Here is a 25721-nt window from a genome sequence, read left to right on the forward strand (position 1 = left end):
TTGGGTAGACCTTTTAAGTATGATATAGTGTCCCTTTACATCTCTTAATACAGTCTTTGTTGTAAAATCAATTTGTCTGATATGAGGATTGCTACCCCAGCTTTCTCTTGAGGTCCATTAGTGTGGTAAAAGGTTTTCCACCCTCTTACTTTCAGTCTGGAGATGTCCTTAGGTCTAAAATGAGTCTCTTGTAGACAGCATATGGGTGATTCTTGCTTTTTTATCCAATCTGATACCCTGTGTCTTTTGGTTGGAGCATTTATCCCATTTATATTCAGAGTAACTATTGAACGATATGACTTTAGTGCCATTGTATTGCCCATAAAGTCCCTGTTTCTGTAGATTGTCTCTGTTTCTTTCTGGTCTGTGTTACTCTTGGGGCGTCTCTTCATTTACAGTGTCCCACTTAATATTTCTTGAAGGGCTGGATGGCTTGCTGGTCACATATTCTTTCAGTTTCTGCCTGTCCTGGAAGCTCTTTATCTCTCCTTCAATTCTGAATGACAGCCTTTCTGGATAAAGTATTCTTGGCTGCATGTTCTTCTCATTTAATACCCTGAATATATCTTGCCAGTCCTTTCTGGCCTGCTAGGTCTCTGTGGATAGGTCTTATGTTATTCTGATAATCCTCCTTCCATACACAAGGAACCTCCTCTCCCGAGCTGCTCTCAGGATAGCTTATTTTTCTCTGTTTGCAAGCTTCACTGTTATATGTTGGGGTGTTGGTCTATTTTGATTGATTTTGGGAGGAGTTCTCTCTGCCTCTTGGACATGAATGCTTATTTCTTCCCCAGATTATGGAAGTTCTCAGCCATGATTTGCTCAAATATACTTTCTGTCCCTCTCTCTCCACCCCCTCAGGAACCTCAACAATTCTGACATTAGTTAATTCAGGGCATCATTAATTTCTCAAAGACTTTCTTCATGGGATATTCGTTGTCTTTCTCTCTTTTCCTCAATTTCCTTCCTTTCCATTAGCCTGTCCTCTAGATCATTATTCTCTCTTCTGCCTCATTCACCCTAGCTGTTAGAGCATCCAATTTTGATTGCATTTCATTCACAGCATTTTTAAATTTGGCCTGATTAGATCTATCTCTGCCCTTAGAGATTCTGTACTGTCATTTATGCTTTTTTGCAAGCTTAGCTATTAACTTTGTAATTGCTATCCTGAATTCCATCTATGACATCTTGCTTATATCCATATCATTTAGCTCTGTGTCAGAGAACATTGCCTCTGGTTTTTTCTTTTGTTGTGAATTCTTCCTTCTAGTAATTTTTCCCAAAGAAGAATAGGTGAGCGAGTGAGGAGAGTCCAAAATATCAACCAGGACCCAGAAAATACACCCTAGACAAATACAAAGTGGTCAGAAACCATAACCGAAAAGCAAATAAAACCAAAAATGAAACAAAACAAAAAAAGAGGGGAGGGAAGAGACTATTATCCTGCACGGTGGAAAAAGCAAGGTAATCCACTTGTTTCTGAATGAATTTGGTCTGCTTGTTAGAAGACATTACATCCCCAGATTGCAAAGAAAACTATATATATATATATATATATACATATATGTATATATATATAATTGAATAGAGTGAAAAAAGTACTAAAATGAAGCATATATCTATAAAATATAGATGTATAAAATAAAAGTTAAAAAGCAATTTAAAAACATAAGTTGGTACAATAAGAATCTAGTTGAAATGGGAAAAAGATAAGAAAAAGAAGTGGAAAATTTTAGACCGAAAGATAAATGAATTGTGAGAAAACACCTGGAACTCAATATACTATTTTCCCCTGGTGAAAAATAGTATATTTACAGTCTTGTGGAATCCATAAGCTTATCGTTCACCTATTCTAACAATCTGTCTTCTGGGGAAGGGGACTGCTGTGCTGCTTCTCAAGTGTCTTTGCCTGGGCAGAGGTGCCCCACCCCTTGCCAGAGGGCTGGTTTCAGTGTAAACTGGTCCTGCTTGTGGCTTTTTTACCCTGGAGGCTTTTTGAGCCTCTTTAGAGGATCAGAGTAAGTATGGTTGTGCCGAGTTGTCCTGGCAACTAGGCACAACCAACTAGATCAACAGAGCTGAAAGATCTCGGTTCCCCTCTTCAATAAACCCTCTGGGACAAACAGTTTTCACTTTTGCGTGTGCCAAACTCTGCAGACTCTTGTGGTGCTTGTCCACCATGATCCTACCAAGGGGAGTCCTAGGGACCTGCGTCACTGCCCTTTGTGTGTCCAAGAACTGAGAGCGGTTGTGGGCTCCTGGGTGTACCCACTCTGATGCTCTGGGCGGAGTGCTGGGTGTCCCCCTACTGTCCTTTCTGGGGCCACCACCGCCCTGAGAATTGTTGCCTGGTTGTGGGAGCAGCTGTTTTGCTCCTCCCAGGGGATGGTAAATGGCCCTCGAGTTCCAGTCCTTTTCAGGGTGCTCAGGTAAAGAGTGGTCACCCGACCAGCCTGGCTCATGGTTTATGGCAACCTGAGCTGAGAGTCCCCTCCTGGACTCACTGACTGTAACCAGTTTCCTGCTCTCCCACTTGGGCACTCCACTAGTTCAGGCATCCCCATTCCTTCTGTGTCTCCTTAGATCCTCAGACCACAATGACCCACCTAGAATTCTGCCCTTTTCATGCCCTGACCCCCTTTCAGAAAGAGAGATCTCTCACTACAGCAGATTTCTAAGGGTTCTGATTTTGCACCCCAGTGTTATATCACTTTCTGGTAGCCAGCTTATGGAGGCTCCCTCCCCTCCATTAATCTTCTGCTATATCCCCACAGATTCAGGTCTCCGCACCTCCTACCTTGCAGAAAGCAGTCGCTTTTCTACTTGTAGACTTCCAGATATATTTTTTTATATCTCAGGCTGAATTTGTGGGTGTTCAGAATGGTTTGACAGATATCCAGCTAAATTCAATGGACTGGATTAAATGAGGTCCCCTACTCTTCCACCATTCCATTTCTTACCAGCTGTGACCTTGATCAATTACCAAGCCCTTTAAGCAGAGTTTTTTCATATGAAAAGTAAGTATAAAATACCAGTTTCACTGCCTAGCTATCAGATTCGAATGAGCTAACAGATAAAAGTCTTTGCCAGTGTATCTGGCTCATAGTAAATGTTTAATAAATTGTTATTCTTCCATTATAAGTCTCTGGTAAGAAAAATAAAGTAGCAGCAGTAGTTCTGCCACCAGTGTGGGGACATCTCAGTGACATTAAATTCATCTTCATTTTCTTACTGCCCCCAGCAGGAAGTCAATGAGGTATTTACTTACTTATTTATTTATTTATTTTAAAGATTTTATTTATTTATTCGACAGAGATAGAGACAGCCAGCGAGAGAGGGAACACAAGCAGGGGGAGTGGGAGAGGAAGAAGCAGGCTCATAGTGGAGGAGCATGACGTGGGGCTCGATCCCGTAACGCCAGGATCACGCCCTGAGCCGAAGGCAGACGCTTAACCGCTGTGCCAACCAGGCGCCCCTCAATGAGGTATTTAAATCAGTTTCTGATGCCTCTGTAGAAATCATTACTGGTTGAATTACTCATTCAAAGCACATGTGGGAAGCAATTCTTCATAGGAACAAGCTTGTAAAAGTACATGAGTTTTATGGTTTTGCACTTTACCATTAAGTCTATGATCTATTTTGAGTTGATTTTGGGGGAGGGTGTTCCGCATGTGTCTAGGTTATTTTTTCCATCCCTTCACCTTCAATCTGCATGTGTCTCTTGTAGGCAGCTTATAGATGTGTCTTTCTTTTGTATCTATTCAGTCACCTATGTCTTTTGATTAGAGTGTTTAATCCTTTCACATGCAAAGTAATTATTGTTAAGTATGTACTTATTTCCACTGTTACTTGTTTTATGGTTGTTTTTGTAGTTCTTTTCTGTTCCTTTCTTCTCTTGCTATACTCCATGTTCTCTTCTCTTGGGCCATAGATGAACACAGTTCCTTTCACCTGGAGCCCTCAGCCATTTCAGCTTCATAGTTTCGTTCAGCTAACACATCATCATGACTGCAAGAACTAATTTTTCTGTTTCTTTTTCTCACAGTGAGGAGCTGTTTTAGGAAAAGAAAGAGAGATTTTATGAGTGTATGACTGACTCAGAAATGTCACAGGAGTCACAGGAGTCAACATTTGACCTTTACTGACTATGTAGGGTCTTTCTTTCAGAGTAGTTCCTAAATCAATCATTTAATCATGGGGTCTGTTAGTAACTGTGACCTTAGACAAATTACTTAGTCCTTACCCAAGGAGCTCATTTTAAAATAAGAGTAATAATATTAGCCTCATTATTTAGTTGTACTGATTAAATGAGAACACGTGTTTAAGTCTTTTACCAGTACTTCTGGATCATGGTAAGTCACAATAAACCATAGTTTTATATTATCACGCCATGAGAATAGTAGTAAAAGTATTGTTATTAGTTCTGCCATCTGTGTAGGAATTTCAAGACAATGTGAAATTTATCAAGGTTTACTTTCTGTCCTCTTTGACAACAAAATCATGAAGAAATGCAAAAAGTATAAACCTGAAAATTTATATTTACTTCTGCTGATGGTAATACACGTTGAGAGATACCACGTTTATGCTGAGAACTAGAAGAGTCATTTGCTGCAGCAAGCTGTTTTCTGTCACTTCTCTTCCTGTTTAAGCATGTAAAACTGAAGCCGAAGTTTCAGTTAGAGGAAGTTCTAACCAGAATGTGAACTCTTTGTCTTACTTCTTCACATTCTGGAGCTGAAACCGCCGACTGAGTGAGCTGTCCTGTAAAAACTGGGCACAAAATGCATGAGAGCAATCGACTAGGGAAAGGCTTTGTACCAGTTGATTTGCGGCCAACCTCAAGTAAGATGCTGGACTGTTGTCATGAATGTGGGAACTGAGGTGGTAAGATTATAGCAGTGAAGGGATCTAGTTTCTGCACAGGGAAAATGGTTAACAGTCTTTTAAAGAGTTTTCAAGGATGAGAAATGGAGTGCTAGAGGTTATAAATTAGTTTATAATTTGTGTAAAAATATGCAGATACTTAAGTGACTTGTCCTAACAACTAAGGAGTGAGAACTATTAGAGAAAGATGTAAGAGAATGGGGTCAGGTTAAATTTATGATTGAGAAGAAATATTTAAAAATTAATGTCACTGAAACATATACTAATATTTTATTAATGTTATTAATAATTCATCAACCAGCTAGTGAATATTAAAATTTAAAATAAATTAAACTAATGATGAAATTAAAAATTAATAAGCATTAATAAAAATTAATTTCACTGAGGGGTGCCTGGGTGGTACAGTTGGTTAAGCACCCAACTCTTGATTTTGGCTCAGGTGATGATCTCAGGGCCATGAGATGGAGCTCCACGTTGGGCTCCAGGTTCTGTGTGGACTCTGCTTAAGACTCTGTCTTTCTCTGTCCTTCCCCCCAACTCTCTCACTCTCTCTAAAATAAATAAATTCATTATTTATTATAAAATATTTATTAGTATTATTTTATAACAATATTAATATTAAATATTAATTTTATTTATTATTAATTTAAAATTATTTCTTATTGGTTTAAATTATTTATTAATATTATTAATATTAATTATTATTTATTATACACTTATTGTTTATTATTAAAATTAATTTCACTGAAAAGAACAAATACACAGTTGAAAGTGTTATATAGACACAGGGTATTATCATTATTAAATAAGGAAAAAAGGGGGCACCTGAGTGGCTTAGTCGGTTAAGTGTTTGCCTTAGGCTCAGGTCATGCATGACCTCAGTGTTCTGGGATCAATCCCCATCAGACTCCCTGCTCAGGGAGGAGTCTGCTTCTCCTTCTTCCTCTGCCCCTTCCCCCAGCTCGTGGACTCTCTCTCTCTCAAATAAATAAATAAAATCTTTAACAATAAATAAATAATTAAATAATTAAATAAAGGTATAAAATCTATCATGAAAGCTCATAGGAAAGAAAGAATTAAAAAGTAAAGAAAAGGTAAAATAAAGAGTTTTCTTAACAAATAGAAAACATAAACAGAGGTCAAAGGAAAAACAGTGGAGCATTCAAATGGAATTATCTTACATTGAATGCATAGTAAAAAGAAAATATGTAAATATACATATATAATCTCATATATTATGCATTTATATGAAGCTCAAAACTTTTAAAAAAACACTTGTATTTGGGGCTTTATATGATGATTTAATAAGTGAGAAAAAGTATTTTGTAGCTGCTGGGGAAAACTGAAGTGTCATAATTTGGGACTGAAAAAAATGTTTTTGTCTTTGGTAGAGGTAGTAATCAATTTAGAGAGAAGGCAGTTCTGATGAGGAAAAGATGATTTCTAATTTTGTTAAATGGCTTCATTTATCTCTTTATTCCTTTGGTATTTCGAGTATTTCTATAACAGCTGCTTTAAGTATATGTCAGGTTATTCCAACATCTGTGTCATCTCAGCCTTGGCTTCTCTTGATTGTCTTTTCCCATGGAAGTTGAAGTTTCCATGCTTATTCATATGCTGAGTAATTTTGGACCGTATTCTGGACATTTTGAACGAATCTTTTGTGAGTCTTTTGACTTTATTTAAATTTTTGGAGTACCTTAATGTTTTTGGTTTTAGCAAGCAATTACTCTGTCTAGGTTCAGGCGCTTTGTAGGCTTTGATTCGAATGTCAGGTTGCTTTTTGGACCCTTTGTAGTGTTATTCATATCTCTCCTGCATGTACATCAGCCAGCGGTCAATCTGGTAAACTTTAATGAAAAGCTTTCTAGTGTGGATAGAATGTTAGAGAGAAATATGCTTGTTTAGCCAAGAATATCTCCAAATATAGTAGCTAAAAGTGTGTGTGGTAGCCAAGAGATATAGTGAGAAGAGGGTTCCAATGATAAAATTTACAAGAGGTTTTAGATAATGTAGGATGTTTTGAGATACAACGCAAATGTAGAAAACTGTACAAAACAAATATACAGCTTAACAGAGGGGAGGGGGGTGGGGGAATGGGATAGACCGGTGATGGGTAGTAAGGAGGGCACATATTGCATGGTGCACTGGGTGTTATACACAACTAATGAATCATCGAGCCTTACATCGAAAACCGGGGATGTACTGTATGGTGACTAACATAATATAATAAAAAATCATTATTAATAAAAAAAAAAACAAAACAAAAAAAACAAATATACAGCTTAATGTATTGTTCTAAGGTGAGCATCCTTGTTAAATACTGTCTTTGTCAGAGAAAGAAGCTTGCTCTCCAGCTCAGAAGACCTCCAGGTATTCTCTCGAATCACACACTAACTTGACTTGTACGAGAATCATTTTCTCACTTTAAGTTTGACTTTAAAAAAAGAAAAAAGCCTTTTAAGTCCCTTTTAATCAAAAGAGTCCCCCATTATTGCTTTTTAAAATTTGCATTTCAGTTTTTTCTTTAAGATTCAACATAAATTTATTATGTAGAATTTCCAACAGTCTGGAGTTTGTTGATTTCATTCCTGTTGTTTAATTGACATGATTCTCTCTCTATGTATTTCTATTACATTGGTAGCTGGATCTGGAAGTTTAATGAGATTTGTATTTAGTTTTTGGAAGGGGTGCAAAGCTGTTCATGGGTTATGTGTTAAGATCAATTTTAATTTCTGTGAACAAACTCCAGAGAGAAATATTGTAAATTCACAAAATGACAGGCCAATTGCCCCCTCTGGTGGAAAGGAATGAAGTGGAAATAACATTTTGATGTTAATGTTTCTACTAGTCTGATGTCCTGCATTTAATGTAAACAAAAACAAAAACATGTTTTCAATATTTTTTTTCCAGATTACCTGCATCCAAGGAAATATTCTAGTAACATTACCCTGAATGGAGGCTTAATTTTTCTCGCAGTCATATGTTTGTTACTTATAGTGGTTGGAGTGATTGTGAGTTTGTTAGGTAAGTGAATTGTAATCTTTGTTCATCTAGAGAAGTCCACTTTCCAAAAGAAGAAAGGACTTATTGATAATTTTCCTGTTCTTTACACTTCCTAATTTTGTTTTAATTTCACTAATTGAGTTAAATTCCAATTACCTTGTAAGTGCGGTCTTAGATTTTAATTGTGTAAATACAGAGGTCATATGATTGCAAGCTTAAAAGAAGGACCAAAGTCTGTATATGGTAGAACCCAGTTGCCAATCATATTGTGCTTTGATTTATATTACTGCTAGGCCTTTTATCATGTAGTTTTGCTATATATATATACATATATATTTATATATTCGTATATTTTATTTACAAACATATATTTATATACTTTATATATTTCATATATACAGTTTAGTCTCAAATTACTTTTCTTTTTTAAAATTTTTTCTTTGGATTAAGGATATATGAAAAATGAACTATAATTGACATCTAACATTATATTAGTTTCAGGTGTACAATATAATTGAAATTTCATTTTCGATTAAAATTACTTCAAAGGTATTGTGTGTAGATCCTAATGGAGAACACATCGAAATAAGACTGCAGGAGCTGAATGTGTATGATTTATGAAATTGTGTTTATGCTTAAACATTGGCCAAGAATTCAGTCATTTTTACACAATATATTAATGAGGATATAAGCTGAGATGATAATAGAAAGAAGAGAAGACAAATACATGGTGGTTTACAAAATATAGACCTCTTTGGCCGTTCAACAATCCTATCACGTGTGTATAGGACTGTGGGGTGCTATTTTCCATCATTCTCTACGATGTCATTGGCTTCCGTAAGATGTCACTGTCAAGCTGGGTTTCCCAAAAGAAAGGAAAAGGGTGCATTGAAGAGGGATGCTCAGTCTTTTAAAGGCTGGGACAGAAATGGCGTACAACCCTTTCACTCAAGTTTCATTTGTAGAACCGTAGTAAGAACGTCACACAGAAATGAGAAGGATCTGGGAAATGTGAATTTGCTCATGTTCTGCTAGATTATTATGGAATGAGAAGAAAACAGAAATTTAAAACCTCCCCATAATCTGCTATACTGCCTGTATCCTGCCGGATCTTCCTTCTGTGTTTTACGTTTTGAGGGAGTGCTTATTTTTCTTTTATTTTTTGAATTGTGGTAAAATATACATAATATAAAAGTTACCATTTTAACTGTTTTTAAGTGTGCAATTCCATGGCATTAAATACACTCACAGCATTATCCAACCATAACCACTATTCAGTTCTAGAACTTTTTCATCATCCCGGCAGATACTCTGTATCACTTAAACTATAAATTCCCATTGCCTCCTTGCCTTAGCCCTGGTAACCATTATTCTAATTTATATCTTTATGAATTTACCTTTTCTAGATACCCCCATGAGTGGGATCATACAATGTTTGTATGTTTGACTTATTTCATTTAGCATAATGTTTTAAAGGTCTCCATTTTGTAGCTATATTAGATTTTCATGGCTGTTTAAAGCTGAAAACTATCCCAGTGCAAGTACAAATGATGAATTATTTACCCATTCATCTGTTGATGGACATTCATGTTGTTTCACCTTTTGGTAATATTGTGAATAATGCTGCTGTGAATATTGGTGTACACATATCTGAGTCCGCTTTCAATTTTGGGGGGTCTATATGTAGAAGTGGAATTGCTGGGTTATATGCTAATTCCATGTTCAACTTTTTGAGGAAATATCAAACTGTTTCCACAGTGGTTTCACCCTTTTACGTTTCCACCAGCAATACACAGTAGTTCCAGTTTTTCTACATCCTTGTACTTTATTTTCCTTGTTTTTATAATTACCACCCTAGTGGGAATGAAATTTTGTCTCCTTGTGATTTGGGTTTGCATTTCCCTAATAGTTGATTAGTGAGGTTGAGCATTTTTTTCATGTATTATTTAGCAATTTGCATATCTTCTTCGGAGAAATGACTGTTCAAATTTTTTGCCCATTTTTTAAATTGGGTTGTTTGTTTTTTGCTATTTAGTTGTAAGAATTCTTTATGTATTCTGTGTTCAATTCCGTATTAAATAAGATTTTTAACTATTTCCTTCCATTCCATGGCTTGTCTTTTCACTCTGTTGATGATGTCCTTTGAGACACAGAAGTTTTTTATTTGATATGATCCAGTTTATCTATTGTTTCTTTGTTGCCTGTGTTTTGCTTGTCATATCCAAGAAATCATTGCCAAATCCAATGTAATGTACTTTCTCCAGTATGTTTTCTTCTAAGGGTTTTATAGTTCCAGCTCTTAGGTTTAAGGTCTTTGATCCATTTTAAGTAAATTTTTATATATGGTTTATGGTAAGGGTCCAACTTTATTCCTTTGAATGTGGATATCCAGTTTCACAAGCCATTTGTTGACAACACTATCCTTTTCCCATTGAAAGGTCTTGGTACCCTTGTCAAGAACCATTTGGCCACATATGCAAGGGTTTATTTCTGGACTCTATCATATTCATTGGTCTGTATATCTGTCTTTATGCCAAGACCATACTTTTTTGGTAACTGTACTTTTTAGTAAGTTTTAATGTCAAAAAGTGTAGGTTCTTCGACTTTTTTTTCTTCTTTTTCAAGATTGTTTTGGATATTCAGAGTCCCTTAAGATTCCAAATGATTTTTGTAATGAATTTTTCTATTTGTGCAAACATATCCTTGGGCTTTTGATAAAGATAGCATCAATCTATAGATCTCTCTAGGAAGTATTGCCATTTTAACAATAAGTCTAATCTATGACCATCAGATGTCTTTCCATGTATTTGTGTCTCCTTTAATTTCCTTTAGCATTGTTTTATAGTTTTCAGTGTATCAGTCTTTAGTCTCCTTTGTGAGGTTTATTCCTAATTACGTTATCCTTTTTGATGCTGTAATAATGGAACTGTTTTCTTAATTTCATTTTGCATTGTTCATTGCTGATGTGTGTAGATAGAACAGTTTTTTTCTGGGTTGATTTTGTATCCTGCAACTTTACTGAATTTGTTTATTTGTTTTAAAATATTTTTGGTGGAATTTTTAGGGATTTCTACATATAGGATCATGTTGTTAGTGAATGGAGATAATTTTATTTCTCATTTTCCAATCTGGGTGTCTTATATATATATATTTTTTTCTTGATGAATTGTTCTGGCTAAAACTTCCAATACTATGTTGCACAGAAGTGGTGAAAGTGGGCATCCTTGTCTTGTCCTTATATTAAGGTAATATAATTGGTATTAAGATGAGCTAAGTATTAAAGCTTAGGTGAAAAGATTTCAGTATTTCACTACTGAATATGTTAACTGCAGGTTTTTCATATATGGGCTTTATCATATTAAGGGAATTTCCTTCTATTCCTAATATTTTTGTGTGTATTTATCTTCTTTTAATGAAGAGGTATTAAATTTTGTCAAGTGGTTTTTCTGCATCAATTTAGATGATCAGTTTTTTTGTTTTGTTTTTTAACCTTTTTCTATTGCTATGCTATACAAGGTTAATTGGCTTTTGTGTATTGAACAATCCTTGCATTCTGGGATTAATTGCACTTAGTCATGATGTTTAATCTCTGCACCCCTCCCCCAATTCATTGAGGTATAATTAAAACTTGTGTATGTTTAAGGTGTATAACTTGACGCTTTGATATCTGTATACACATGAAATAATCACCATAAACTAATCAACATATCCATCACTTCACAGTTACCTTTCTGTTGTCAAGAACACTTAAGATCTACCCTCTTAACAAATTTTAAGTATACAATACAGCATTGTTAACTATAGTCATATTGCGTACATTATATATCCAGAACTTATTCTTCTTGCATGACTGAAACTTGGTACACCTTGCCCGAAACCTCAGTATTTCCCCCACTTCCTATTCCTAGCAACCACCATTCTGCTCTTTTCTTCTATGATTTTGACTTATTTTATGTTCCATATATAAAGTAAGATCATACAGTACTTGTATTTCCGCATCTGATTTATTTGACTTAGTACAGTGTTGTGCAGGCTTATCCAAGTTGTCACAAATGGCAGGATTGCTTTCACTTTAAAGGTTGAGTATTATTTATGTATCTTGGGTATTTTGAATAATGCTGCAATGAATAGGGGAATGCAGATATTTCTTTAAGATAGTGATATCCTTTCTTTTGGATATATGCCCAGAAGCAAGATTACTAGATCACAAGGTAGTTCTATTTCTAATTTTTTGAGAAACCTTCATACTGTTTTCCATAATGGCTGTTGCAATTTACATTCTTATGAACAGTGTGCAACAGTTCCTTTTTCTCTACATTCTTGCCAGCACTGATTGTCTTTTGTCTTTTTAAAAATAGGCATTTTAACAAGTGTGAGGTGATAACTCATTGTGGTTTTCAGGGACAAAATTGGGCTTTCAGGGACAAAGATTTATTTTACTTCTATAACACACATGCTTGCATGAATACAAGCGAATCAGATGGGGAGAGAGAGATAGCAGTGAGAGAATATCAAAGCTACTAACTGGCTGTATAATAGTGCAGGCATAGAGGTATTGTGGTCTTCTCGTCCAGATACTCTAGCATCTTCCAGCCCCCACTTTTTGGGAAGATATAGCCAGTTTTCCCGGACAACACATTCTTTCTTGGATTGCATACCCTGGAAGCAATTTAGCTAATGAGGATGCTCTTATAGCTTAGAACATGCTTGCACTGTATCTAATGTGAATCAAGTTTTGATGTGGAAAACTATAAGAATATTCCTCTAAGCCTCCACCCTAACCTGATTAATAACCTAAAACCCACCCTGCTATTATTACAACCAGAGGCAATATCCTAACAAGGTCTTCAAGTGCTGCTTACAAATCCTAGAGTCAATAACACTTGGAATATTCCATGATCCAGGGGATCCTTATTTATTTTTTTAATATTTTTATGATTCCATAGAGAATGATGTATTCTTGCCATTCTACAACCAAAAATAAAATATACATTGGTGGAGCAAAAATAGAGATTTAAATTAACATTACTTAATAAAGAAGCTGTGAATAGGAGATAATGGTCATAGAAGTGGAAAAGTCAGCTACTAGCAGATCAATAAATACCATCTGAAGACTTTCCATGCTCTGAATCCTCCTTGGAGAGAGAATCTCTCCTGGTTGTATCTGAAGTGTATGAGAAAAAGCCTGTCCAATGGAGTATTGTCCGCTTCAAAATATAGAAAACCTGACAAAATCTCCTTAGCAGAAGGAAGCTCCTTAGTAGAAGAAAGCTCAGTGTAAAACTACCCCTTTTATCCTCATGGGACTATTTAGACACGTATCCAACCATTTCATCTCAAGAACCTTTATTCACAAAAGGTATCTATACCCTGCCCCTCATTTTATTTAGGAGAGCATCTAGAGCTCTTGAACTATCTGTTCTCTAAGGCTGATAAAATGCTGCTATTGATGTACCTAATATTTTAAGGAAAAGTAACATTGTTGAAATCCAAGTAGACCGGTATCTAGTCAAGAGTTTAAGGCATTATTAATTCTTTTTTCAATTCATCCACTAACTAAAGCATTAGTTGAATCGTAGCTTTGACATTTCCTGTGTAATATACACAATGACTTTCAGAATTCGATTCCTCGTTTGAAAAATAAGGATAATACATTTAGTATTTCACATGACTATTGAAAAAATGTATTAAAAGCACTTGGTAATATATAGAGAGGAAAATATAAAAGCAAGCTGTTTTTATTTTTAGTAACTGGAAGAAAACTGCATAAGATATCATCAGAGTGTCTTGAAGCTGCATGCCCAGAAAGCTGGATTGGTTTCCAAAGAAAATGTTTCTATTTTTCTGAGGACATCAAGAATTGGACCTTCAGCCAGAGGTTTTGTGACTCACATGGTGCTGATCTTGTTCAGGTTGAAACCATCCAGGAACTGGTAAGAAAATAGTTTTACCTAGAATTAAAAAAAAAAAAAAGGCCACTCTAATATGCTATGTAACTGTATGTGAGAATGTCTAAAATACAGGTTTAGATACCAGCCTAGACATTGATTTTTTAACATAAGGAGAGAAAAACTGGCAGGTGCTACATTCTGCAGTGGGCCATCTACAGGTACCTCAACATTCATAGCAGGAAGGTGGCCAGAGAGCAGGCCAGTGCTTTCTTTGACTTATGATCAAGAACTGTGCAAATATGGGGCACCTGGGTGGCTCAGTTGTTAAGTCTCTGCCTTCGGCTCAGAGCGTGATCCCAGAGTCCTGGGATCGAGTCCCACATCAGGCTCCTCTGCTGGGAGCCTGTTTCTTCCTCTCCCACTCCCCCTGCTTGTCTCTCTCTCACTGGCTGTCTCTCTCACTGGCTGTCTCTCTGTCAAATAAATAAATAAAATCTTAAAAAAAAAAGAACTGTGCAAATAGAATTAGAAAATTAGAGAGGGAAACATAATTTTAAATTTGTATGAAGTTAACATTGCTTCAAAATGAATCGGGCAGGAATGATGTCAGAGAAGATGGCAGAGTAGAAAGCTCCTGGAATCTGTACCTAAACAACTATTGAGCTGGCAGAAACTCTCTCAAGTAACTGATTTGGAACTCTGGAGTCTTGCAGCATCCAAGGGATAACTTAATGAAGATGTTAGTAAATTTCACTTAATCCCAGTGAATTTCAGCTTTCCCACTCAGTGGCTACCATTCCCCACACTTCAACATGGCTGAGAGCCATGGAGACTTCTAGCCATGATCCTGATAAAACTCTCTGGAGTCAGGATGGCCAATAAGAACATCATTCTTCAAATATTGTGGTTATGTGTTGTTATTTTTGAGTGCTGCTTTTCATTGCTGAGGGGCAGATACAGAGGTGAGCTGCCATTTTTTTCTTCAACTGCTACCAACGGAAGTGATTTCCAAAGGATTTAAAGAAACAGTACTTGTTTTTTCCCCTTTGGGGAGCCAGGCATTTAAAAAAATCTTTGGCGGGTAACTGGCTGACCATAGAAGTAACAGAATAAAAATTTCAGTGACCACACACAGTAGGGAATACACATTTCGCAAAAACGATTAGGAAAAGTCACAAACAGATGGCTCCAAATCTCAATAATCTAAATTCAACAATCTCTAAAGAAAAGAATTATATTTCCAGAGTTAACACAATAAAATATTTGTAATGTCCAATTCTGAACAAAAAAATTATAAAACATACAGATGAATACAAAGGCATAGCCATTCACGGGGAGATATATCTGACAGAAACCATTCCTGAGGGAGCCCAGACATTGGAAATACTAGTCAAAGATGTCCTAAATATGGCCAATGGGCTAAAGAAAACTATAGACAGAAAGAGTAAAAGAAATCAGGAAAAAGATATATAAATAAAATGAGAATATCAATAAAGAGGTAGAAATTATTAAAAGGAACCAAATAGAAATTCTGGAGCTTAAAGTACAATAATTGAAATGAAAAACTTACTAGAGGAGTCAAAAGCATATTTCAATAGGAAGAAGAAAGGATCAGCAAACTTGAAGATGAGACAATTAAAAGTATCCTGTTTGGGAATAGAAAGAAAAACGAAAAAAGAAAAAACAAACAAAAGCAAAGATAAATGAACAGATCCTGAAGGAACTGTAGTATCATCAAACAAACCAATATATGCATTGTAGGGATCTCAGAAGGAAAAGAGAAAAAGAAGTAGGAGAAATATAGAAAGAAACAATGCCCCCAAAGCTTCCCAAAGTTGAGGAAGAAGATAAATATACACGTCCAAGAGTCTCAACCAACTCCTAAGCAAGATAAATGCAAAGAAATCCACATGGAGACAAATTAGAGTCAAGTTGTCAAAACCGAAGGAGAGAAATTTGAAAGCAGCAAGAAAAGGGACTAGTCAGGTACCTGGGATCCCTAGTAAGATTAACAGTTGATTTATCCTGAGATACTATAGAAGCCAGAAAGCAGTGGAATGACATATTTTAAATTCTGCCCCCAAAACCCCCCAAAACCCTTCCAATCAAGAATTCTGTATCTGTTAGGACACCTGGACACCAGTTGGTTAAGCATCTGCCTTTGGCTCAGGTCATGATCCTAGGGTCCTGGGATTGAGCCCCACATTAGGCTCCTTGCTCAGTGGGGATTGTGCTTCTCCCTTTGCCTGCTACTCCCCCTGTTTGTGCTCTCTCTCTGTTATGTCAAATAAATAAATCTTAAAAAAAAAAAAAAGAATTCTGTATCTGTCAAAACTATCTTTCAGAATAGGGAAAAAATTAAGATCCTTCTAGACAAACAACAGCTAAGGGAGTTTCTTAGCAGTAGACCTATCCTTAAGCAATGGTAAAGTCTGAAATTAAAGTACATTAGATAGTAACTCAAGGCCAAAATAATAAAGAACACTCATAGAGGTAATCACACAAATAAATATAAAAGCCAGTATTATTATACTCTTGGTTTAGTTTGTAACTTCTCTCTTTTCACGTATGATTTAACAGGTGAATTCATAATACAATATTATAGATCTATGTTAATGGGCATACAATGTATACATACATAATCTGTGACAATAATATAAAGATGGGGTTGGAGATGTATAGGAGCAAAATGGTTATATACTATTAAAACCAAGTTCATGTTATAAACTAGGTTGTTATAAGTGTAAGGTGTTAATTGCAATCCCCAAGGTAACCAATAATAAAATTACTAAAATATATACAGAAAAAGAAAGACGGAATAAAAATGGCACTTACAAAAACTCAACTAAATAAAAAATGCAATAATAGAAGAATTGGAGAATAAAGAACATATGAGACATATAAAAAATAAAGAGATATGGATTTCCTGCTGGGCATAGAGCCTAATTACAACAAAAAAGTTTACCAAAATAAATAGATAAATGGTAGAAGTACGTCCTTCTTTATGGGTAATCACATTAAATGAGAATGGATGAAACTATCTGATTAAAAGGTGGAGACTGGCAGTTGGCTAAAAACAAAACAAGATCCATCATTTTACTATCAGAGACTCATCATAGGTGTAAGGACACAAAGAAGTTTAAAGTGAAAGGATGGAAAAAGATATTACATGCAAATAGTAATCAAAATAGAGCTGTGTGACTTTGTCCTTGTTGGACGAAATAGACAAAAACAGAAAAGTTTATGACACAAAGAAGGATACAAATTTTGATACAGGAAGGTCTAATAATTATAAACATATAGTACCATAATAACACGGCCCCCAAATATAAGAAGGAACAATTGACAGAATTGAAATGGGAAACAGATAGTTTTATTATAATAGTTGAAGACTTCATGATTCCACTTTCAATAATGGGTAGAACAACCAGACAGAGCAGTGAGGAAATAGAAGTCTTGAACTGTTCTACAAACCAATTAGACCTAAAAGACATGCAGNNNACTCTTTCCAAAAACAGCAGAATACCTATCCTTCTCAAATGCACATGGAACGTTTTTCAGGATAGATCATATGATAGGCCACAAAACAAGTTAATAAATTTGGGGGATTGAAATCATATAAAGGTCTTTTTGCAATCACCATGGAATGAAACTAGAAATCAACTCCAGAAGGAAAACTGGAAAATTCACAAATATGTAGAAATTAAACAACCCACTGTTAAACATCCAGTGAACAAGAAAGAAATCACAAGAGAAATTAGAAGATACAGACGTAGTGAAGAGAAGGGCCATATGCACCCCAATGTTCATAGCAGCATTGTCCACAACAGCGAAATTGTGGAAGGATCCAAGATGCCCTTCAACAGATGATTGGATTAAGAAGATGTGGTCCAGGGGCACCTGGGTGGCACAGCGGTTAAGCGTCCGCCTTGGGCTCAGGGCATGATCCCGGCGTTATGTGATTGAGCCCCATGTCAGGCTCTTCCGCTATGAGCCTGCTTCTTCCTCTCCCACTCCCCCTGCTTGTGTTCTCTCTCTCGCTGGCTGTCTCTGTCTCTGTCAAATAAATAAATAAAATCTTTAAAAAAAAAGATGTCGTCCATATATACAATGGAATATTACTCAGCCATCAGAAAGAACGATTATCCAACATTTGAGGCAACATGGACAGGACTGGAGGAGATTATACTAAGTGAAATCAGTCAATCAGAGAAAGACAAATCATATGGTTTCACTCATTTATGGAACATAAGAAATAGCAGGAAGATCGGTAGGAGAAGGAAGGGAAGAATGAAGGGGGGGGTAAACAGAAGGAGGAATGAACAATGAGAGACTATGGACTCTGGGAAACAAACTGAGGGCTTCAGAGGGGTGGGGGGTTGGGGATTGGGATAGGCCAGTGATGGGTATTAAGGAGGGCACATACTGAATGGAGCACTGGGTATTATACACAAACAATGAATCATGGACCACCAAAAACTAAGGATATACTGTATGGTGACTAACATAACATAATAAAAAATTGTTAACAAAAAAAAAAAAAGAAAGAAAATACTTTGAGACAAATGAAATGAAAACACGACATACCAAAACTTATGATATGTGGTAGAAGCAATATTAAGAGGGAAATTTAGAGCTGTAAATGTATACCTTAAAGAAAAAAAAAAAGAAAAAAGAAATATCTAAAATCAGTATCCCAGGGCGCCCAGGTGGCACAGCGGTTAAGCGTCTGCCTTGGACTCAGGGTGTGATCCCAGCGTTCTGGGATCGAGCCCCACATCGGGCTCCTCTGCTAGGAGCCTGCTTCTTCCTCTCCCACTCCCCCTGCTTGTGTTCCCTCTCTCGCTGGCTGTCTCTGTCAAATAAATAAATAAAATCTTTAAAACAATATATAAATAAAATCAAATCAGTATCCCAACTGTATACCTCAAGGAAAAGCAAAAATAAATATCATCTTTATGACTTCCAAAGAGTAAAAATTCCCCTAAGAAGTCATTAAATCCACTAATCATAAAGGAAAATCATATATTTAATTATATTGAAATTAATAATTGTAATCATAAAAAGATACTCTAAGTGTTAACAAGGATGTGTGGCACAGAAAACTGGCCGATAATGCTGGTGTGAGTATAATTTGTTACAATGACATCAGAAAAGAGTTTGGTGTCATTTGGTAAAATTGACAACAAGTATTCACTGTGGCCTGATCATTCACTCCAGGACAGGTGCCAAGAATGTCATAATAGCATTCATAATAACTTCAAACTTGAAATAATACTAGTGGAAACCAATAATAGAATAGATAAACAAATTGTGGAATATTAATACAAAGTGACACTATGCTGATTTAAAAGCAAACAAATTATCAGCAATTTCTCTCAGTTTTAATATTTATGTTTGTATCCTACTGTAGCATAACTGTTCTTTATGTATTATCAAACAATACAAAATTAAAAAGAAGAAAATTATAAGAGCAGTTAAGAATATAGTATAGAGAGACACCTGAGTGGCTCAGTCCATTAAGTGTCTGCCTTTGGCTCAGGTAGTGATCCTAGGGTCCTGGGATGGGGCCCTGCATCAGGCTCCCTGCTCCGTGGGGAGTCTGCTTCTCCCTCTCCCTCTGTCACTACCTACTGCTTGTGTGTTCTCTCTCTCTGTGTCAAATAAATAAAATATTTAAAAAATAGCATAGAAGCAACACTTCTTCTGGGAGAGGCAAGACAATGACAGGTAAATGCATATCATCTTTGTTTTCTAAAAGAATTTCCTATTGCGGTATAAAGGCCCTTATGACCACTGGATTGGGCTCAGCAGAGAACAAGGCCAACCATGGAAATGGATAAATGGCACTGAATGGACCAGCTGGTAAGTTCTGAAAAATATGATAGCAATATTTGTATTTGAATTTACTTTGCATGAAACCAAATGTGTTCTCCAGTTATATCCTCTAAAAATTTTTATTTTAAGATGAGTTATAAAGGAATAAGGTGAAAAATTGTAGGTTGCAGAGGTTTCAAAATCTCCTCCAACCAATACAAAACCTATCATACATGGCATGGTAGGATGGTGAACTTGACAACAACCTCATCTATGTCATTGACCAACTCTTTCACGTTGAGCAAACTACACACTATCTTTAAGTCTGTTGCTTACCTCTACAATAAAATTAATTAAACTTGCTTGATTGATCTCACAGGGTTGATGCGAATCAGAGATTTTGATGTATATGGCTGCATTACTTAAACTTTAAAATCTTATATAAATGCAAGTTAAATTACTATATTAAATTATCACTGCATCAGTCTTCAATCATTCACACAGGGATGAAGGATGGTAATGACATCCATTATTTATAAGATCATAATTACAACATTTGGGACATGTACGGTTTGGCATTGTCAAATTTCATCTCAATCGTGTGTCTGTTGGATCTTTATGTTACTGGAAAAGTTTTGGATAATGCTGGAAGAGTTGGATTCAGACAATTTTGCTGAATGTTTTCTTGTCTGAGGACATAGGATGTTTTGAAAAGATGCTTTATGAGGTTCTGAAAAGCAGTCGGCATTGGAAATATCACTTTATTTGGTGCAAAGGGCACTGGCTAGGACATTGGTAGTTTTGAAAACTAGTTCTTACCTACTAGCTTTTTGATCTCAGGCAGATGCTAAGTTTTAGGAATTAGAATTAATATTTATATACTGCTGTATGGACAGTGCCTGGCACATTGTGGATGCTTGTAAAATATTTAGTATTAACCTTTACTGCTTCCTCTTAATACCAAAATAGTAATCTTCACTTCATCTAATTCTCTAAGTGTTTAAAGGAGCAAATATATTGTTAACCATTCAGTTGTTGAAAACTGTTTATCACTACAGAAGTGAAAAATAAATTTACTAAGGACTAGCATGTCTCAACAATAGGGAAATCATGTCACACTATAGCAGTTTCACACAGTACAGAGGAAAAACCTTATAGTCTAAATGCTGACCCAGATGTCTGCGTCAGGCCATTTAAATGCTGATGAATACCATAGGAGAATATCAGGGTGCAGGAACAACAACAAAATTACCTATAATATAGCAGCATTTCTTCCCTCTTCTCTTTCCCAAAGTGAAGAAGGTAGGAATAGCATGGGCCCTGTATTTTTATCAATTTAGTTATGAATCCTAGTTCTACTTGGTACAGAATCTTGGGAAATTGTGTTGTTTTGGTTTGTTTGTTTTTGTTTTGGTCCATAAAAAGAGATGATACATATCTCAGAGGGTAATTTTTAGTATTAAAGAGATGACATGTTAGAGGCTTATGTTTAGAGGCTGATTTAATATTAGTCTCCTCATTTTCTCCTCTTATTCCCTCTGCTTTTGGAGAACTATCTGGTGGCCAACTGATTGACTCTGCTTCTTGCATTGCAGTTTTCCTATCAGAGGAGGAGGAGAATGTGCCTATTTAAATGACAAAGGTGCCAGCAGTGCTAGGCATTACACAGAGAGGAAGTGGATCTGCTCCAGACCAGACACATATGCCCAGACGCAGAGACAAAGCTCTTTCTGATCTTCATACAATCCTTACATCACTAACTGTTTGTTTCTTTTTGCTTATTGTAAATAATATTTTTTTTATCCTCTCCAAGTTTTGTTATATGGTGATTTCTGTGGGCTCAGGCCCCACTTTGGTTTCCCTGCTGGGTGTGGAATCTACTTAAATAAAAACCAAACCAAAACACCCCCCCCCAAAAACCCCAAAACAACAAAACAAAACAAAAAACAACGTCCCAAAGAAACACAAAACACACACAAAAACACCCCCGAACTCCAAAAACAAAACACCCCCTTTTGCATGGAAAAATAAAAAAACTAAAAAAATTTAAAACTTCAAGTTTAAAAAAAAAAGACATAACTATAACCTGAAGTTCTTTGTATATAGCTGGCATTTTGTTATAAAGTTTATAAATTTTCTCTCAAAACCCTGTGCAGGACAAAAAGCTTTTATTTTAGAATTACTTATTGAAAGAGTAGAAGCGGTTTTCTTTGTATTTGACTTCTTAGTCTTATTACACTCTCAGAACATTCTCTAATGTTACTCATATTACACTATGTGTTAACTAGTTAGAATTTAAATAAAAACTCGAAGCAAACAAACAAAGAAAAAAAATGACAAGTGTACTCTTAATCCGCTTCACCTCTTTCACCCATCCGTCCAACCCACCTCCCCTGGGGTAACCATCAGTTTATTCTCTATAGTTAAGAGTCTGTTTGTCTCTCTCTCTTTTTCCTTTGCTCATTTGTTTTGCTTCTTAAATTCTATATATGAGTGAAATTATATGGTATTTGTCTTTCTCTGACATATTTTGCTTACATTATACTCTATAGCTTCATCCATATTGTTGCAAATGGCAAGATTTCATTTTTTATGGCTGAATAATATTCCACTGTATATATGACATCTTTGTTTGTTTGTTTCAAGTTTTTATTTAAATTCTAGTTAGTTAACATATAGTATAATATTGGCTTCAGTAGTAGAATTTAATGATTTATCATTTACATATAACACCCAGTCCTCATCACAACAAGTGCCCTCCTTAATACTCATCACCCATTTACCCCATCCTCTGCCCACCTCCCCTCCAGAAACCTTCAGTTTGTTCTCTGTAATTAAGAATGCCTTATGGTTTGCTTCCCTCTCTTTTTTTCCCCTTCACCTATTTTCATCTGTTTTAAGAATCTATTTTCTTTCTTCCCCTATGCTCATCTGTTTGTTTCTTAAATGCCATATAAGAGTAAAATCATATGGTATTTGTTGTTCTCTGGCTGACTTATTTCACTTAGCATAATACCTCTAGCTCCATCCATGTCATTGCAAATGCTAAGATATCATTCTTTTTGATGGCTGGAATAATATTCCATTATATATATAAATCACATCTTCTTTATACACACACACACACACACCACATTTTCTTTATCCATTCATCAGTCAATGGACCTTTGGCCTCTTTCCATAATTTGGCTATTATTGATAATGGTGATATAAACATTGGAGTGCATGTACCCCTTCGAATCTGTATTTTTGTATACTTTGGGTAAATACCTAGTAGTGCAATTGCTGGATTGTAGGGTAGTTCTATTTTTAACTTTTTGAGGAAACTTCATACTGCTTTCCAGAGTGGCTGCACCAGTTGGCATTCCCACCTACAGTGTAAGAGGGTTTCCCTTTCTCCACATCCTCTCCAACATCTATTGTTTCCTGTGTTGTTAATTTTACCTGTGCCAACTGGTGTAAGATGGTACCTCATTGTGGTTTTGATTTGTATTTCCCAATGATGAGTGATCTTGAGCATTTTTTTCATGTGTCCATTAGCCATTTGTATGTCTTTTTTGGGATCATGACCTGAGCTGAAGGCAGATGTTTAACCAACTGAACCACCCAGGGTCCCTGAGTTTGATAAGTTATTTATAGATTTTGGTACTAGCCCTTTATTTGACATGTCATTTGCAAATATCTTCTCCCATTCCATAGGTTGCCTTTTAGTTTCGTTGATTGTTTCCTTTGCTGTGCAAAAGACTTTTATCTTGACAAAGTACCACTAGTTCATTTTTTGCTTTTGTTTCCCTTGCCTTTGGAGATGTGTCTAGCAATAAGTTGCTGCGACCAAGGTCAAAGAATTTGCTGCCTGTGTTCTCCTCTAGGATTTTGATGGTTTCCTGTCTCACATTGAGGTCTTTCATCCATTTTGAATTTATTTTTGTGTATGGTATAAGAAAGTAAGGTAGAGTTTCATTCTTCTGCATGTTGCTGTCCAATATTCCCAACACAATTTGTTGAAGAGACTGTCTTTTTTCCATTGGATATTCTTCCCTGTTTTGTTGAAGATTAGTTGACCTTAGAGTTGAGGGTCCATTTCTGGGTTTTCTATTCTGTTCCATTCATCTATGTGTCTGTTTTTGTGCCACTACCATACTGTCTTGCTAACTACAGCATTATAATATAGCTTGAAGCCCAGAATTGTGATGCCTTCGGTTCTGTTTTTCTTTTTCAAGATTGCTTTGGCTATTTGGGGTCTTTTGTGGTTCCATACGAATTTTAGGATTGTTTGTTCTAGCTCTGTGAAAAATGATGGTGGTATTTTAATAGGGATTGCATTAAATGTGTAGGTTGCTTTGGGTAGTATAGACATTTTAACAATATTTCTTCCAATCTATGAGCATGGAATGTTTTTCCATTTCTTTGTGTGTTCTTCAGTTTCTTTCACAAGTGTTCTATAGTTTTCAGAGTACATATCTTTTACCTCTTTGGTTAGGTTTATTCCTAGGCATCTTATTGTTTTTAGTGTAATTGCAAATGGGGTTGATTCCTTGCTTTCTTTTTCTGCTGCTTCATTATTGGTGTATAGAAATGCAACAGATTTCTGTACATTGATTTTGTATCCTGAAATTTTATTGAATTTTTTTTATCAGCTCTAGCGGTTTTTTGGTGAGTCTCTTGGGTTTTCTACATAGAGCATCATGTTGTCTGCATATAGTGAAAGTTTGATTTCTTCCTTGCTGATTTGGATGCCTTTTATTTCTTTCTGTTGTCTAACTATACCACGTTTTTTCTTATCCATTCATCTATCAATGGACACTTAAGCTGTTTCTATAGTTTAGCTATTATAAATAATACTTTTCATTAAAGTTTAAAGAAAAAATTAGGGACACTTGTGTGTCTCAGTTGGTTAAGCATCTGCCTTTGACTCAGGTTATGATCATAGGGTCCTGGAATTGAGCCCTGTATTAGGCTCTCTGCTCAGCAGAGAGTCTGCTTCTCCCTCTCAGTCTCCCTCTGTGATCTCGCTCTCTCTTTCAAATAAATAAATAAAATCTTAAAAAAAACCTAGAAGGACTTAATATTGTGAGTTTTTACAATCAGTGGAGTTTATAACTGGGAACCTTAAAAATCGGTGGGCTCGGCTCTGGGAAAGCCTTAGAGTAATAAGAAACTGAGTCCATCCCCTTAAAGAGCCAGAGTAACAAACAACCTCACCAAGGTACAGCATAGAAGCAGCAGTTTGAGAGGTGTATTCAGGAGTATTCAGGGAGATGTATCTACTGGTCTCAGAACAAGCACAGGAAGGGCAAGGATCTTTGGAGACTTCTCTAAAAACAAAGGAACTGACTGGCACTATTTCAGTCCCCCCCTCCGGACTGAATACACCAACACCTGCAAGAACCAGAATGAATACTCCCCACCTAGCTTTGCTAACATCACACCCTGTCCCTGCATTCTCCTTGGACTGCCCAATCCAACCCATCCCTCTCTGTAGGAGTTCCTCCAAAGCACCTCCACATCTCTGCCCACAAGCAGACCAACAACCCACCTTGCTAACGCTGTGAAGCCTACCTCTGGCTCTCCTGCCTATCCATTCCATCCAACCAGCCCACTTGGCAGGAGTCCATCCAAAACTGAACAACAAGTGTGGTGTTGTGTAAGCAGCCCCAAGAGTGGCAAGCACCACTTAAGAGAGACTTTTCCCTTGGGTAGAGGGGAAGATAACCACATATATCAGGTCAACTGCTGCCCCAGCAGTAGGCTGGGGTAGACATCTGATTTGACTGCTGTTTCCACTAACTAACAAAAACTTTACAAGGCACAGTACAAAGAGAGACTCCAGCAGTTTGGGGTCACTGCAACCCTAACAGACATCTAGTCTGACTGCAGGCTCCACCCACCAATGAAAGCCTCTTAGGGGACAATACAGAAAGAATACCCTGCAGTTCAGTGTGACCACAGTTTTGGCAAGTGAGCTGACAGTGGGCAACTGGTCTCACCCAATTCAAGCTAAAGGAAGACCCAGTCTGGCCCCTTAACATCACAGAGACCAAACACTGTCCGTAACAGGCAAAGAGAGCCATTGAAGATAACTGGCCTGAAGGCAAACATATCTCAATCACAACAGTAGGGCAC

At 36.4% G+C, this 25721-nt stretch overlaps 1 protein-coding gene across 3 annotated transcripts in view; it reads left to right on the forward strand.

Annotated features, from left to right (window-relative positions):
• The window catches only part of CLEC2D (C-type lectin domain family 2 member D), a 32437-nt gene extending 10912 nt beyond the window's left edge, over window positions 1–21525 (forward strand). Inside the window, exons 1-5 of one of the 3 annotated variants that reach the window (XM_008697483.2) lie at window positions 4647–4842; window positions 7798–7911; window positions 13639–13823; window positions 19543–19646; window positions 21194–21525. In XM_008697483.2, the coding sequence (XP_008695705.1) occupies window positions 4782–4842; window positions 7798–7911; window positions 13639–13823; window positions 19543–19646; window positions 21194–21332 (603 nt within the window). In that variant the 5' untranslated portion in view covers window positions 4647–4781 and the 3' untranslated portion in view covers window positions 21333–21525. Of the gene's footprint in view, window positions 1–4646; window positions 4843–6453; window positions 6548–7797; window positions 7912–13638; window positions 13824–19542; window positions 19647–21193 lie in introns of those variants that run through there. The other 2 variants (XM_008697482.2, XM_040642142.1) reach the window with 2 other exon arrangements.
• The last annotated feature ends 4196 nt before the right edge of the window (window positions 21526–25721 follow it).

The sequence above is a fragment of the Ursus maritimus genome, unplaced genomic scaffold, assembly GCF_017311325.1.
Source record: "Ursus maritimus isolate PB19 unplaced genomic scaffold, ASM1731132v1 scaffold_26, whole genome shotgun sequence".
NCBI classification, from domain to species: domain Eukaryota; kingdom Metazoa; phylum Chordata; class Mammalia; order Carnivora; family Ursidae; genus Ursus; species Ursus maritimus.